This window comes from Aspergillus japonicus (assembly GCF_003184785.1).
Source record: "Aspergillus japonicus CBS 114.51 unplaced genomic scaffold BO86scaffold_37, whole genome shotgun sequence".
In the NCBI taxonomy this organism is placed as follows: Eukaryota; Fungi; Ascomycota; class Eurotiomycetes; order Eurotiales; family Aspergillaceae; genus Aspergillus; species Aspergillus japonicus.
Window position 1 is genome coordinate 101,591 of NW_020291674.1, and position 13,657 is coordinate 115,247.

A 13,657-nucleotide genomic window follows, 5' to 3' on the forward strand; every position below is an offset into this window, starting at 1 on the left:
CAACTTCGTACATCCACTCTACCATACGTTGTCACGATCTAGAGCGGAGAAAAACCTGCTTTTGGGATAACTCAGATAGCAGATCGGTCGAAACCTAAAAACATGACCTATTCAATGATGAACATGCTTGCATATCTTTCGTGATCGATTGGTGTACACTGCATATTATCATCCCCGTGCTAAGCAATGCCGGCAGTCCCCCTCATCGTCAAGGCACTTGTATCACGGCACTCACTACCTCCTTCCTGTGCGCCCGCCCGCCCCGGCCCGCCCGCTCGCAAGGTGGTACTGGAATCAGTAAGGATCGGAGCCTTGGCGATACACACTTGCAGGGTCCCACAAATTCTGCGGGGAAATCAGAGAGAGCCCATGCGGTAACTGAAGAATGGGAGCGGGACAGGTGGAAAGCGGGGTCGACGCAAGCTTTGGGTAAGTTGGCTTGGCTGGCTCATTTCATTGTCAATTCATTGTCAATCCGAGCCCTAATTCCGCCGGTGGGTAGAGAGGGGAGATACGCGTCGACGGGACATCGGCCCAAGATTGTCCCAATCCAAGCCCCAGTGACTATTACTACGATATTCGACCAACTCAACGACGAATGGGGATTGGGATGATTACCTGGTCCCAGATAATGATCTTACATACTCCGAGGTAGACTGCGGAGTGCGTATACATTGCCGAGACTAGTGAGGAGTTATCCCGTCATGTTGACCTCCAACCCAAACTTTACTTTGCGCTCCTGTCCTGCCATGTATTTCGGACGACGCTACTCAATCGGGGAATTGGGGTAATCCAAGTGGACATGTTGAGAAACGAAGGTGACGGAAGAGCGAAGGGAAGGGAGACAGGTTCCGTCAGTCCGAATGGGAGAGATGCGAGACAAAGCACAGCGGGCATAAGAAATATAAAGGCTGGCTGTCGCTGGCACTGCATCAAACCACCTAAGCAATCTCATCCAAGTCCCTCCACCAACAACTGGGATCGATTGAAGTGGGCAAAAAAGCACAAGGAAGGCAGCAACATGAAACTACACCACCATCTACTCCTGGGCTGGGCTGCCCTCGCCGCCGCCCACGGCGCCTTCGACCATGAAACCCTAGAAGCCGCGATGGCCCGCCATCGCCACACAATCAACGCGCGACGCAGTCTCGAGTCGTGCGCTGGAGACCTGGAGAGCTCAGGCAGCAATCTGCGTCTCCGCGAACGCCGCGACGAGATTATCGAGCATCACCGTCGGCGCAAGCGGTCTACCGTCGAGATCCTGAATGCCACTCACCTCTACACCGGGCCGCGGATCGATCCATCCCGCCCGGGAGAGGTCTTTGCAGACGAACACCATGTGCTTCTCACCCCTTACGGCGACAATGGGCCGTACTATGTACCCGGAGAGCTCATCCGCGAGGACGCGCGAGAGGACCAGCTCGGTGTGCCCATCATCGTGGAGGCGCAGTTCATCGACTACGAGAGCTGTCTCCCCGTTCCCGGGATGTTCTGGGATATGTGGAACGCGAACGCGACCGGGGTGTACAGTGGGGTGATCAACGAGGGTAACGGCGATTTTCTGGACCACTCTAACGTGAACGCAACCTGGCTGCGCGCCGTGCAGATGGCGGACCAGGACGGGGTGGCGCGCATCCAGACTATCTTTCCCGGCCACTACACCGGCCGCACCAACCACATCCACATCATCGCCCATACCAACGTGGTCGTCCTGCCCAATGGCACCATCACCGGCGGCAGCATTAGCCACATCGGCCAGTTCTTCTTCGACCAAGCCCTCATCGACGCTGTCGAGACCACCTACCCCTACACACTCAACCCTTACGCGGTGATTGGTAATGCTCTCGACGACACATTCCACCAGGAGACCGCATTCTCCGCATCAGATCCGGTCTTCCACTATGAGTACCTGGGAGATACCCTGCAGGATGGGCTGTACATGTGGGTACGAATTGGAGTGAATGTGTCAGCGAGCTGGCAGTCCGAGTACAGCTTCACCCATGGTGCTGACGGAGGGAAGTATTCCTGCGGCACGGGTCGAATTGGGGCCAACTACACCACCTCAGACGAGGACTGCGCTGATGACGTTGATGTCGGCGCCCTGCCGGGCGAAACTGCGCCAGGTCCCGCGGTGTATTCGGCTCCGCCTCCCACGGCGTGGGATAATGCCACCGAGACAGAGGAGCAGCAGGCCGATCACGATGCCTTGCAGTCGGCGGTGGCACACGCGGAATCCACGGAGGCGGCCTACTTGGCGAGTATCTCCAGCGAAAGTGCTGCAACAGCTACCGCGCTGTGAGGGTATATTGGCGATGAGATGTTGGTTTAGGTCGAGTGAGGGAATGCTGAGAGTGGGAATGCCTAGATTACTATCGTATAGACATTCTGACCGCGCTAAGTCGATGTGTTGTTCTCTTTACATCTAATATCACTTCAAAAACACTGTTCTAGCAGTACACAATATACCTTGTCCTACATCGTTGTATTAGCTCCTTGGCCCATCCTTGGTGTTTAGAGTCTTCTGGGGTTGCAGCAGCAGCAATGGAGACGTAAACCCAGGCATTCGGTCGAACACTCGGTCCACAGAATCGTCCCTTGACCTGTGACCTCAATCTTAACTACAATGGACCAGACGAAACTATAATACATGTCTCATTCTTAACAATTGGGTCCGTCTGCTAGTCGATCTGATTTGTCGATATCTTCGTTTAATTATCTCTCGGGCTCCCGCTTCGATTGAGTCACCTCATGAGGACATATAATAGAATGGTTCAGATGACATTGCCTTATGATGACTTAGCAAAAATAGAATACCTAAGAATTTATCCGACCTAATACATTAATGCTTTGGGAGTCCACCTCGCATAGGTTGCCTTGGGTTCCACTGCCGAAGCGCTATCAGCAACCAGCCTTAGTGCCTCGATTTCCGCGAATGATAATTGCTCAAGATGGAATTATCAACCTTGGATCATTGTCTGAGTAAGCAGTAACGGCTTGGTTGACATCTAACTATACGTTGACCCCATAAGCCCAGCTGGGCTGTGCAGGGCCGCGCATGGATTGCCTACTGCGCCGACCCACGTGGCGGCTTAGCCCATTTGAGTAATCATTGCGATGCCCTGCAATAAAAGACTCGTATCTTCCTCTTTCCTTCGTCCCTCTCAACTACTGCTCTGACCATTCAACAGAAGCCCCAAATTGATAGTTTACTCCTCTATCTTTCACCTCTGCTTTCACAGCCGACAATTCTATCTGTCCACTACTCTGCATGGCTTTCAAAGTAGCCATCGTCGGCGCCGGCCCCGCCGGATGCCTGCTCGCTCGCCTGCTCCTCAACCAGCCCAAATTCACGGTGACGATCTTCGAGGCGGAGCCCTCGATCAACTACCGTGCACAGGGTGGGTCGCTAGATCTGCATGAGAATGGCGGGCTCGCCGCCCTCAAGGCCGCGGGCCTGTACGAGGAATTCCTGAAGCACGCGCGCTTCGACGGAGAGGCACTCCTGGTGTGCGATAAGCAGCTCAAACCCTATATTCAACTCAGCCCTACCACCAAAGAACACAGTCGTGGGCGGCCGGAGATCGACCGGTCTGCTCTCCGGCGCATGCTGGTCGAGTCCCTGCCGCCCGGGACGATAGAATGGAAGCGTCCATTGCGTCGCGTGGTTACCGCCGACACAGCAGAGCCCAGACAGGGCTACACCCTTGAATTCGCCGACGGGACGACCGCATCCGGGTTCGATCTCATCGTCGGCGCCGACGGCGCGTGGAGCAAAGTGCGTGCGGCGCTCTCCGACACCGTGCCCCGGTACGCCGGCATCGGCGGGTTCGCGCTCCAGATCCCAGATGCCGCACGCACCGCGCCAGCATGTGCGGCGCGCCTCAAGGGCGGGGCGATCTTTGCGTACTCGACGGGCTGCATGCTGGCGGGGCAGCAGCTGGGCGACGGCAGCATTAACGTCGGGCTGTGGCGGGCGCGGCCGGAGGGGTGGGAGCAGCAGGTTGACTACGCACTGGCGGACCCGCTGGCTGTGCGCGCGGCGCAGATGCGCGAGTTTGGTGATTATGCCCCAGAGCTGGTGGAATTTATCGCTCACGCCGGAGAGGACTCGCCCGTGGCATCTCGCTCCTTCTACACCCTGCCCGTCGGCTTCCGCTGGGACCACCGGCCGGGGCTGACGCTCGTGGGCGACGCGGCCCACGTCATCTGCCCTTTTACCGGGGAAGGGGTTAACCAGGCGCTTACGGATGTGTTGCAGTTGGCGCAGGCGTTGGGGGCGCTGGTCCGCCCCTCCGACTTGGACTCTGCACTGCTCAAGTATGAGACGGAGCTGTTTGCCCGTGCAGTCGTGTTCCAGAAGCGGGCGGAGGATGTTGCGCAGATGATGTTCTTCACGGAGGGCTCGCCGGCCACGACTATTGAGCGATACACCATGCAGAATATGCAGAACTCCATGTCCCCCGGGGCTTACAAGGCGTTCTATCCTTTGCTGCTTACGGGGGTCTACGGGTATTTCTTCTGGCATAAACGGTTACATAAGTAGGCGCAGGGCCATCCATGATGTATTTAGACAATCCATGTTTTAGTGTCAAAGATCTATATAACGAGTTAGATAGATTGAAAGAACTTTTTGAAAGTTCTGTCGAGCGAGACAAGATACACGTCATGAGGTGAAGCTTGCTGTCAGCTGAGATCTAGATGAATGAGCTGACGCCGTGGTGCTTGCACTCGGGTTCACTGCTTATATGAACCAATGCGGTCCATGGAAGGTTTCACGACAGAGATCACTGAAATCACTACTTCATTTTCCTTTCCTGCACCCAACACACCCCATTGGAGTCCGAGCCTGGGCGTCGACAGAAGAACGTGGCGCAGTCAGCCACGAAGGGTAGGGCAGCTGCTCAGCTCAGCCATCGCAGCCCATTCGGCTATAGTTACTACTTCCTACCGAACAGGTCTAATGAAGTGGGGAAGCGATGGTGGAGTCGCGGCCTTGGAGCCAATAAGCACAGAAGGTTGGATAGTCGAGAAGTCTAGCCAACCCGTGGGAGCGAATATATGGCTGCGCAACACCCCGCCGCTCATTGCGCTCGATCTTCTCATTCAAACTGCCAGCAGAGACACAATCCTTCCTCAGAATCCTGGCATTCAGCTTCATTATGGCTCTTGAGTCCCTCCCCGTCGAACTGCTTGTTATGATAGCCCAGTGCCTGGACGCAGAAGCACTCTCGTACCTGGTCCGAGCGAACCGCACTCTCTACCACGCCCTCGTTCCGGTCCTCTACCGAGTGCACGGAGAAGACGCGCTGCGGTACACCGTGCTCCACGCGCGCAGTTACCCCCTCACACATACACAAGAGCAGACCACCCGGCTCGCCTTCACCCACGGCGATTTCAGCCGCGGATGCGCGCACGGCCGGACAATCGAGCTGGCGGCGGCAAAGGGCCTCGTGAGCGTGGTCGAAGGCCTCGTGTCGCAGAACAACCAAGAGATCTACGAGGCGCTCGTCTACGCGGCGAGACAGCGCCACGCCGCCGTGGTGGACGTGTTGGCCCGCTACCGCGTCGACGTCCATGCCGCCGACTTTGAGGGCTACACGGCCCTGGACTGGGCCGCTAGCTCGGGCGATACGCCCATCGTCGCTACCCTGGTCGCCCATGGGGCGGATGTCCATCGCCGCTCCCGCCGGGGCTATACGCCTCTCCTCCTTGCGGCGGGCAACGGACACGCCGCGACGGCCGAGTTCCTGCTCCAACACGGGGCTGATGTTCACTGCGTCACTGAGGAGGGCAGAACTGCTCTCCAGCTTGCCATGCGGAATGAGCGCGAGGAGGTTGTGGCACTGCTCGAACCTCTTGCACCACGGGAGACTTCGGTGTGATGGCTGCCGGGGTCTCGTCGTCACAACCTCGATCTCTCGGGACTATCGACTGGGACGGGCCCAGGGTCTCACGTTGGAGTACTGGCGGGTGCGTGATAATAGTTCTGAAAAGACCTTCGTCGGTGTTGATATATAGCCATGCTTGACTGCCACGAGCTATGCCCATCTCATTACCAACGTGGGGGTGGTGGACTGCGGCCCACACCTTTGCACTACACCAAACCCAGAACATCTAAACCGGAGGATGTAATATCCAGGCAACTTCGGCAAGTTCGTCCTGCCAGAGTGCATCCCATACACCCAGTATTCATTGCAAAACGGCCCATCGCACTGTTATCGGAAGCAGAATCATCTGGTTGCCATTGGATGGATGCCTTGGGCTAAGTGAGGCATCACCCCTGCTCGAACTCTGTCTAACCTGGAAGTAGCAGCAGTGAGCATCCTGGAGTGGGCTGTCCACTTAGTGTCGATTCTCTCATAATTGAAATACGCATCATCTCAGTCAGGAAATCCTGATCGACATTCCAACTTGCTTCCGCGTGGAAAAGGGCTTCCTGTATCCCGAGCTAAATGTAGGTACCTACATAAATAGGACGTGTGGACGAATAACAAGACGGAATAACTTGATGCTAGCAGAGTGAAGAATATGTACCTTTATCTAATGAAACGCAGGTTGCGTGAGCGCTGAGAGCGATCAGATCAATATGATCGCAACAAATGTCACTTTAAGCAGGGATCGCGGGCTCTTGCAACACATCTACAACCAAGTTCACTCGGAGACTCAGACATGCGGCACATCCCACAATCCAGCAACTGGAGCTAATGGTCGAAAGCGATCACCACCTTAGTCGCGCTATGGTTATTAAACCTCGCGTAGGCGGCCGGGGCGTCCTCGATATCGACGACATCACTCACGATGAACCCGGGCCTGGCCTTGCCCGAGGCGACCAGATGAAGCAGTTGCGGGGCCAGATCGAGAGGCCTGGAGATCCCAGCGCCCCAATGAAAGCCCCTGCTCCAGAAGTCGGCCAGCGAGAGGTTGAAATCGGTATGGATGGTGGACGCCCGGGGTTGGCTGGCGGTGTCGTGCCCGCCGTGACTGTACACCCCCACCGTGCCCATGCCCCCGTTGACAGCCGTGACGGCCAGCATGTTCTGCAGGATGACGTCCGACTGCACGGTCAGGTTGCGATTGACCTGCTCGAATCCGACGCAATCGACGCTCCGGGTCACCCCCCGTGGCTCGCGGGCCAAGATCTGGTCCACGGGGTCTGCGGTCTGGAAATTGATGGGGATGGCGCCAATAGACGCCGCCAGACGAAGCCGCTCCGGGACATAGTCCACGCTGTACACCCGGGAGGCTCCTCGCAAGGTGGCCGAATACGCCGCCATCAGGCCCACGGGCCCGGCGCCGAAGATGGCTACCGTGTCGCCCGGCTGGAAGCCTGCGAAGTCCAGCGCTGTCCAGCCCGTTGCAAAGATGTCCGAGAGCATCACGTAGTCGTTGAGCAGGGAGGTGGTCTCGTTTGTGGTCGGGTCGGTGTAGTTGACGGCAGAGATGGGGATGAGCCCCTCTTCCGCGTGCGGTACTCGTAGATACTCGGCTTGGGTGCCGCCCAGAGTCCCGCCGTTGCCAAACGCCGCATACGGGACTGGTGTGAGGGCCGTCTCGAGATGGCCGTCCGGATTGGTGAAGGGCACGATCACCGCATCGCCCACGTTCAACAAGCTAACCTCAAACCCAACTTCGGCAATGTATCCCACCCCCTCGTGGCCGACGCCGACAGGGAGGACTTGGTGTTCCATGGTGCCTCGATAAATGTGCAGGTCAGATCCGCAGATGGCGGCCCGGGACATGCGAACGATCACGTCGGTCGAGTTCTGGATGGTGGGCTTGGGGACGTCCAGGACAGAGATGTTGAATGGCTGGCCTTGCCAGACCACAGCTCGCATTGTCTCGGCCAATGCGCTCATATTGGAGAGGGCCATGCTATCTTGATTGATGATATGGTATTGCTCTCTGGCCACAAGGGAGGTCTATGCAACAGACAGTGAAGAATGTGAATGGCGATGTAGGGTTCGGACTGTCGTGCGTGGGTGGGCTTTTTATATCATCTGTGATTATATGTCGATGCTACGGGAATGCTGTATCATCTGCGTGGTCAAATTTCGACCGCCCCGTGTCGTCACCACCTCATCGCTGCGTATTCAGCAAAGAGGATGTAGAGGGATCGGCAACTCACGCCAAACATGTGCTGTGCTGCCTAATGGGTGACCTCGCCAAGTCACATCACCCAGCCCCTAGACCCTAGGCATTGTGCCAGATCGAAGTGGACTGATTCCTTCTCGCACCGTCAGTAACCGTATCTCGCCATTGGTTTAGTATGCTGCATCCCACTGGACAGAGCAGTAGGACGTGCGCCAGGCCCACCAAACAGGTAGGAGGTCTGTTACCATCCACATCCCACTTGGCTGAGCGAGTATGTACTGCACGCCGAGCGTGTCCCGATGTCTCAGCTGCAGAAGATTATCACCACACCCACCGGTGTCGGCTGACAGGTTCGGCTTTCGTCTGGTGGGTCCATGTGTGTCATCCAGGCAGGCCCTGACCTCTGCTAGACCTTTAGCTCAGAGGCTAATGCAGGCGTATGACATTGATCGACATGGAGCAAGATGCCGCGATCGATTGCCGGATCTCGGGTAATCCTCGGCTGTGCGGTTCATCACTGAATCCGCGATAAGGTTGGAAGTCTAACAACTTGATTGACTCCCTAATCAGAGAAGGCCGGCCGGGCTTACCGGCTTTATCAGCGCGTGGCTGTGATCGGCTTACTGCCTTGCCATGTCTTGGCTTCTGGCCGTGGACTGACCCAAGACAGCTCTTATAACTTTCTAGATTGGTCCATAATGGAAAGGATAATTCTGCCGAGGGTGCCGTGGAAACTTCATACAGGGACTCTACAGAAGAAGGATAAGCAAATCGACAAAGAGCTAGCACGAGTATGTGGGACCCCTGGGCGTCACACTCCTGCTCATCAAGTACACGCCACCTGACTACTTGCCCGGAGCAACCACATTCTGAGGGACCCCGGGAGATTGCGGAGATAGCATCAAAAGTAGTAGACGAATGGATTCCCTGCGGTCTCGAGTGCCAGGTATACAGGTAGAAAGCGAAGAACCTGGGATGGCGATCTCTTTCATGCTGGTGATTGCAGCATGTTTCCTTGAAGTACAAATAGCCACGCAGCAGCCCTATCTTCGTTTTAGGCTTTCTTCCGTCAAGCAGAGCTGAAACTTCCACCAACCAATATGTCATCTGCGCGCCTACGAGCTGCCCGCCGCCGGCAATGAGCGCTTCTTCATCTGCTCGGGCAACTCCACCTACCAGCAGTTCCTCGATGCGCTGCGCGCGGGGATCCCCGAGATTCGTGACCGCGTGCCAGTTGGGAGGCCGGGACCGGGGATGTCCCCACGGACGTGTACACGGATGATACGTCCAAGTCCCGGAAGGTTTAGGATTGGAGTATCACTCGCTGGAGGAGACAATTGTTGATGCGGGGCGGTCTCTTCTCCGGCTTCAGAAGGCGGAGCGGGGCTAAAGGCTTGGGCTGGGTTGCTGCAGACTGAAAGAGCCTGGTTGTCGACGTTTCTCTCGGACAGCCATCACTTACGACTGTTGTCTTTGTTCTCATTCCCCAGCTCAGCGAAACCGATACATAACCTGCATCCTTCCCAGTCCCCGGAACAGCTTGTGGCCAGGATAATTCATGTTGTGTTTGGGTCTTCTGAAGTGCGAAGACATACTGTTAATCAATCAGGATCTCAATTGATCAATGTACTTGACCCGTTGCGTGCACGGGGTCACTCATCCTGTGTGTCTTGTCGATACGTACAGGCATTATCTCTATATCTGCTTTTTCCGCACCATGGAGTTGCCATCCTTTCAGTTGTAGTGCTTTTTGCCGTATGAAATACTAGACAACGCTATGCACCCAACAGGATGGTTAGGTATATTGCAGCTGCCTCAAGGTTTTATTCAAGAATAGTCTTACAAGTTCTACTCCCAGCCCGCCCTAGTTGCGCCGCAGCCTCATAACCATCACCAACCCTTGACGCTGCTCATCGACCACCGCTCCGTGAGTCTTCCGCACTACCTCCACCAACTCCTCATCCCCGTTCGCGATCAGCGCCTCGACCAAGGTCGCCCGCCCGGCGTCCTCGAACCCCAGCCTTCGATACAGGTTGACCGTCACATCGTTGCCCGCCTTGACGATCAGCCGCACCTGGACCGTGTTGGGCTCCGCTCGGTACTCCCGCAGCCAGTCCAGGGCCGCCTGGCATAGCTGTGCGCCCAGCCCGCGGCCGCGGTACGCGGGGAGGGTGAACAGACTCAGCATCTGCCAGCGCTCTTCCTCGCTGTCCGGGCGCTGTGCGGGTGGGTTTGCGGCGGCGGGGAGAGCGAACTGGTCGGCGGGGGAGGGGCCGCGCAGCGTGACCTGGGCGATCCATTGCGTTCCGCTGTTGGCATTCTCGGAGCCGCTGGGACTGGCGGTAGTGGAGGTCATCGGAGTGGCCGCGCAGATGAACACCTCGCGGTCTGGCACGGTGAGGCGGGCGATCCAGTCGTCCTCGGTGAAGGCGGACTCGATGGCATGGGTGGAGGAGAAGGAGCCGGGCGACACTTGGAGGGCTTCCAGGCGGAGGGCGCGATACTGCGCGGCTGAGGCGCGGATCGTTGCCTCGTCCTTGGGAATGCGGAAGAAGGTGTAGGTGAAGTCCGGGGAGGTCATTGCGATGGTTGCTGGTGTATAATATTGATTGGAGATGTGACACGTGGTCTGGGTATCGGTTGATCGGGGAGGACACTGGTAAGAATACTTGAATTTGACATGATGGCTAATTCGCATTCGACCCCGCGACTTATAGGTGTTACGGACTTGGGGGATTGTGAGTCAGATAATACACACTACAATCAAAGATACTGCTATAGGATATCTACGATGCTTCCTGTTTCGACGTTACCGTTTGAGATCCACCCATGGTGAGTCATGAGTGGAGCTGAAAGTGGCTACAAATCCCGGGGTCGCAAATCCCGGTAGTCTCCACCGCAAGATAGCTTGGAATAGCTTCAAACTACCCTTCTGGGAGGGAGGTACGCAACGATCCACATGGTCGATAAGGGTTGAGGGAAATGATTCATCCTGGTAAGCCTACGCATGGACTCATCCCTCTCACATCCATTATCAACGAACTATGTAATAAGACTGTTACCATCCAGAGTCGAACAACTGAAGACAATTGCAGGTGACTGCCATCATAACCCTCGTTGATAACGTATATCTTCAAGCATACCTATCTACACAAATGCTAAGATCAATCCCCAGGTCCAACCCGCTCCATATTCGTCAGCCCAACACGGCATTAATGGGCCCATTCGTTACCGAGAGATTGGTCTCCAATCCGCAGGGGCTCAGCCGAGGCCTGAATAAAAGCCACCCATCGGGCACGACCATTGTTGGGAGTGACGTTCCTCCATCGGTGCATCGTAGCTCTCTGCACCAGTACATCGCCCGCTTTCAGGATCCGCGTCTCCCCGGAGTCCAACGTGATCTCCATCTCGCCTTCGAGCAGTACCACCGTGTCCGAAGTCAGAGTCCGGTGCATGGGGCTCTCAGCCCCGGGCTCCATCGTGATCATGCAGGTGGCGGTCCCGCCCTCAGGGCAGATCCGACGGCTACCGGGAAAGAACGTGGTGGTGCGGTCTTCGCGATATTGCTCGATATCGGCCTCACTGGAGAGATCGAGTGGGAATGAGTGGCTGGAGGAGAGGATCTTGATTTCACCGATTGGAATGGGTATCGTATGTTGCTCGTCCGAACCTTGGGAGAAGATGGCGGCTCCGTTGGAGTCGTGGGTGGTGATATAGTGAGCCATGGGTTGCTGGCTTGAACGAAGTAATCAGGGATGAGAAGAGAATGGGAGGAAGAACGTTTTCAGTGGGAGTTGGGAGTGCAGAAAAGAGTCCTCGTGAAGAGTAAGAGGAGACCTAAATGTAACTATTTGTAGAGAGGAACGGGCCACTCGGCATTCGGGTCGGACGCTCGGTGTCCGACATCTCCGCGTTTCCCGTGCAAATAACAACGGCTCGCCAATCAACTATTCTTTCTTCTATACGCTTCTGTCCTGGTCTCAAGAGAGTGGGGTTGGGAGAAGAAGTGTAAGCATTCGGGTATCTTACGAATTGCTTCTAGATGGTACATTCTGGTCGAGTGGGCACAGGACTGCTTTATTCCACAGGTTTAGCCTCGCTTTACTAGTGCGGGGCAGATAACCCTCATTCTTCAGAACCTGCCGAGTAACCAGGAAGACAGTAAGACACCCCCCTCAGATATAGCTCCATAGCAACGACTATGGATTGCCTCATGTCAAAGGTCGTCTATTTGGGATTGGGATTCGCTACTCTTTATTGTGAGCTAAGGTGGCTATTAGCATCGAGAGTAGATCTCTCGGGGTCAGTGCAATTGCACTAGTTGCTTAATTACCAGAGTCGTTTGCTGATGGACTTGGTAAAAAATATGAAAGCACCATCAAGATGTCGCAACTTGACATAGATGTCGTGCCTCAAACGTTGTCCATTCCAGAAAGACTCTCTACGATGGAATCCTTGGATCGAGGCCTCTGACGGGCTGTTGGGCGCATCAGTAATACTCTGTACAATAGCTAGTCGGTACATTCAGCCGTGCAAGGCGCGTAGTCGGAAACGCCGAACATCCCCCAGATATGACAAGTATCATTGTAGCCCCCCAAATAGCACGGTGTTTCTTCGCATCTGGGAATATCGGTTGTGAACGTTGGGGCTTCGACACATTCCATCACTTGACTGTTGTGCAGACCAATACTCTACTTCCTCAAATATTCGCTGTGAAAGCAATGACATCTAAGCCTCACTCTAGGGCCGTGAAATGACTACGTGGAAGATGATTCGTAGTGCGGTAAACCGGGAAGAGAGGTATCTTGGAAGACAGTGGAGTCTTATGGTTTGCATACCTCCTATTTTCAATTTCAATTGCTGCGGCTAGGGCCCTCTGCCGCTTGTCGACTTATTTTGTCTTTCTACGTAGGTAGAGTTCTATCTAATAGGCATAATCTTCTCGGACTGAAGCTCCTTTTCTAAAGGCCAACAGTTGGCCATGTTTATAGCTGGAGAAGCTGATTGTCAAACAACTAAAGCCGGAGCACTAGCTTTCAGCAAATACTCTAACGGAGATATGATCCTTCATGTGCAGGTTACTGAGTTGAGCAAAATCAAGGAAATTGAAAATGATAGCAGGAGAGGGACAATTTGCGATGGGGCTGTTCCAGATACTGGCGGATAGATTCCCACACCCCGTCTGGGATTTGCCAGTAGTGGACATTGTCGTTACAGCCCTAATTTGGCCCTGCGATCTGGTATCCCACTATTTGCTGTACAAATTAGCCTCGTTCAGTTGTTCTAGAATAGTCGGCGATATCACCGCCCCAAGGGTACTTGGACCTACGCTAAGTGCCAAAGGTTGCGACCGAGATCGAACAATCAGCAGGTGTAGTGAGTAATGTGAATGTGACTTGGTAAGTGTACAATCTTCGGTTGGTATTAGAAGTCCGACAGCAAAATAGCTAAGTCTGATCTAGTTTGTACCTGCTCCCAAATGCAATGGTTTGGCCGCATGGTTTAACTATTCTCGTGCTACATACTTGCCACTTACGCCTGGAATCTCCCATTCATTAAGCAAAAT

At 55.1% G+C, this 13,657-nt stretch overlaps 6 protein-coding genes across 6 annotated transcripts; 3 read left to right on the plus strand and 3 right to left on the minus strand.

Annotated features, from left to right (window-relative positions):
• Positions 1 to 1,021: 1,021 nt before the first annotated feature.
• BO86DRAFT_316743 (intradiol ring-cleavage dioxygenase) lies at positions 1,022 to 2,299 on the plus strand (the record flags this gene model as incomplete). The annotated part of the gene is made up of 1 exon (XM_025668138.1): positions 1,022 to 2,299. One exon carries the CDS (start codon positions 1,022 to 1,024, stop codon positions 2,297 to 2,299), a length of 1,278 nt encoding a protein of 425 aa, XP_025526028.1.
• Positions 2,300 to 3,173: 874 nt separating this feature from the next.
• On the plus strand, positions 3,174 to 4,687 carry BO86DRAFT_390513 (FAD-dependent oxidoreductase). Its single transcript, XM_025672408.1, has one exon. It carries the CDS (start codon positions 3,269 to 3,271, stop codon positions 4,541 to 4,543), a length of 1,275 nt encoding a protein of 424 aa, XP_025526029.1. The 5' UTR covers positions 3,174 to 3,268; the 3' UTR covers positions 4,544 to 4,687.
• Positions 4,688 to 5,159: 472 nt separating this feature from the next.
• Positions 5,160 to 5,882, plus strand: BO86DRAFT_411086 (ankyrin repeat domain-containing protein; the record flags this gene model as incomplete). Its single annotated transcript, XM_025674551.1, has 1 exon — positions 5,160 to 5,882. One exon carries the CDS (start codon positions 5,160 to 5,162, stop codon positions 5,880 to 5,882), a length of 723 nt encoding a protein of 240 aa, XP_025526030.1.
• Positions 5,883 to 6,701: 819 nt separating this feature from the next.
• Positions 6,702 to 7,883, minus strand: BO86DRAFT_449256 (glutathione-independent formaldehyde dehydrogenase; the record flags this gene model as incomplete). The annotated part of the gene is made up of 1 exon (XM_025676693.1): positions 6,702 to 7,883. The coding sequence occupies exon 1, from the start codon at positions 7,869 to 7,871 to the stop codon at positions 6,702 to 6,704; it is 1,170 nt and encodes a 389-aa protein (XP_025526031.1). The 5' UTR covers positions 7,872 to 7,883.
• A 2,072-nt stretch (positions 7,884 to 9,955) lies between these two features.
• On the minus strand, positions 9,956 to 10,672 carry BO86DRAFT_433790 (GNAT family N-acetyltransferase; the record flags this gene model as incomplete). Its single annotated transcript, XM_025675870.1, has 1 exon — positions 9,956 to 10,672. One exon carries the CDS (start codon positions 10,670 to 10,672, stop codon positions 9,956 to 9,958), a length of 717 nt encoding a protein of 238 aa, XP_025526032.1.
• Positions 10,673 to 11,211: 539 nt separating this feature from the next.
• Positions 11,212 to 11,892, minus strand: BO86DRAFT_390514 (cupin domain-containing protein). Its single transcript, XM_025672409.1, has one exon. It carries the CDS (start codon positions 11,814 to 11,816, stop codon positions 11,304 to 11,306), a length of 513 nt encoding a protein of 170 aa, XP_025526033.1. The 5' UTR covers positions 11,817 to 11,892; the 3' UTR covers positions 11,212 to 11,303.
• Between the last annotated feature and the right edge of the window lie 1,765 nt (positions 11,893 to 13,657).

Coding starts and splice junctions, on each gene's coding strand:
- BO86DRAFT_390513 (XM_025672408.1), top strand. CDS start 3,269: ATGGCTTTCAAAGTAGCCATCGTCGGCGCCGGCCCCGCCGGATGCCTG.
- BO86DRAFT_390514 (XM_025672409.1), bottom strand. CDS start 11,816: ATGGCTCACTATATCACCACCCACGACTCCAACGGAGCCGCCATCTTC.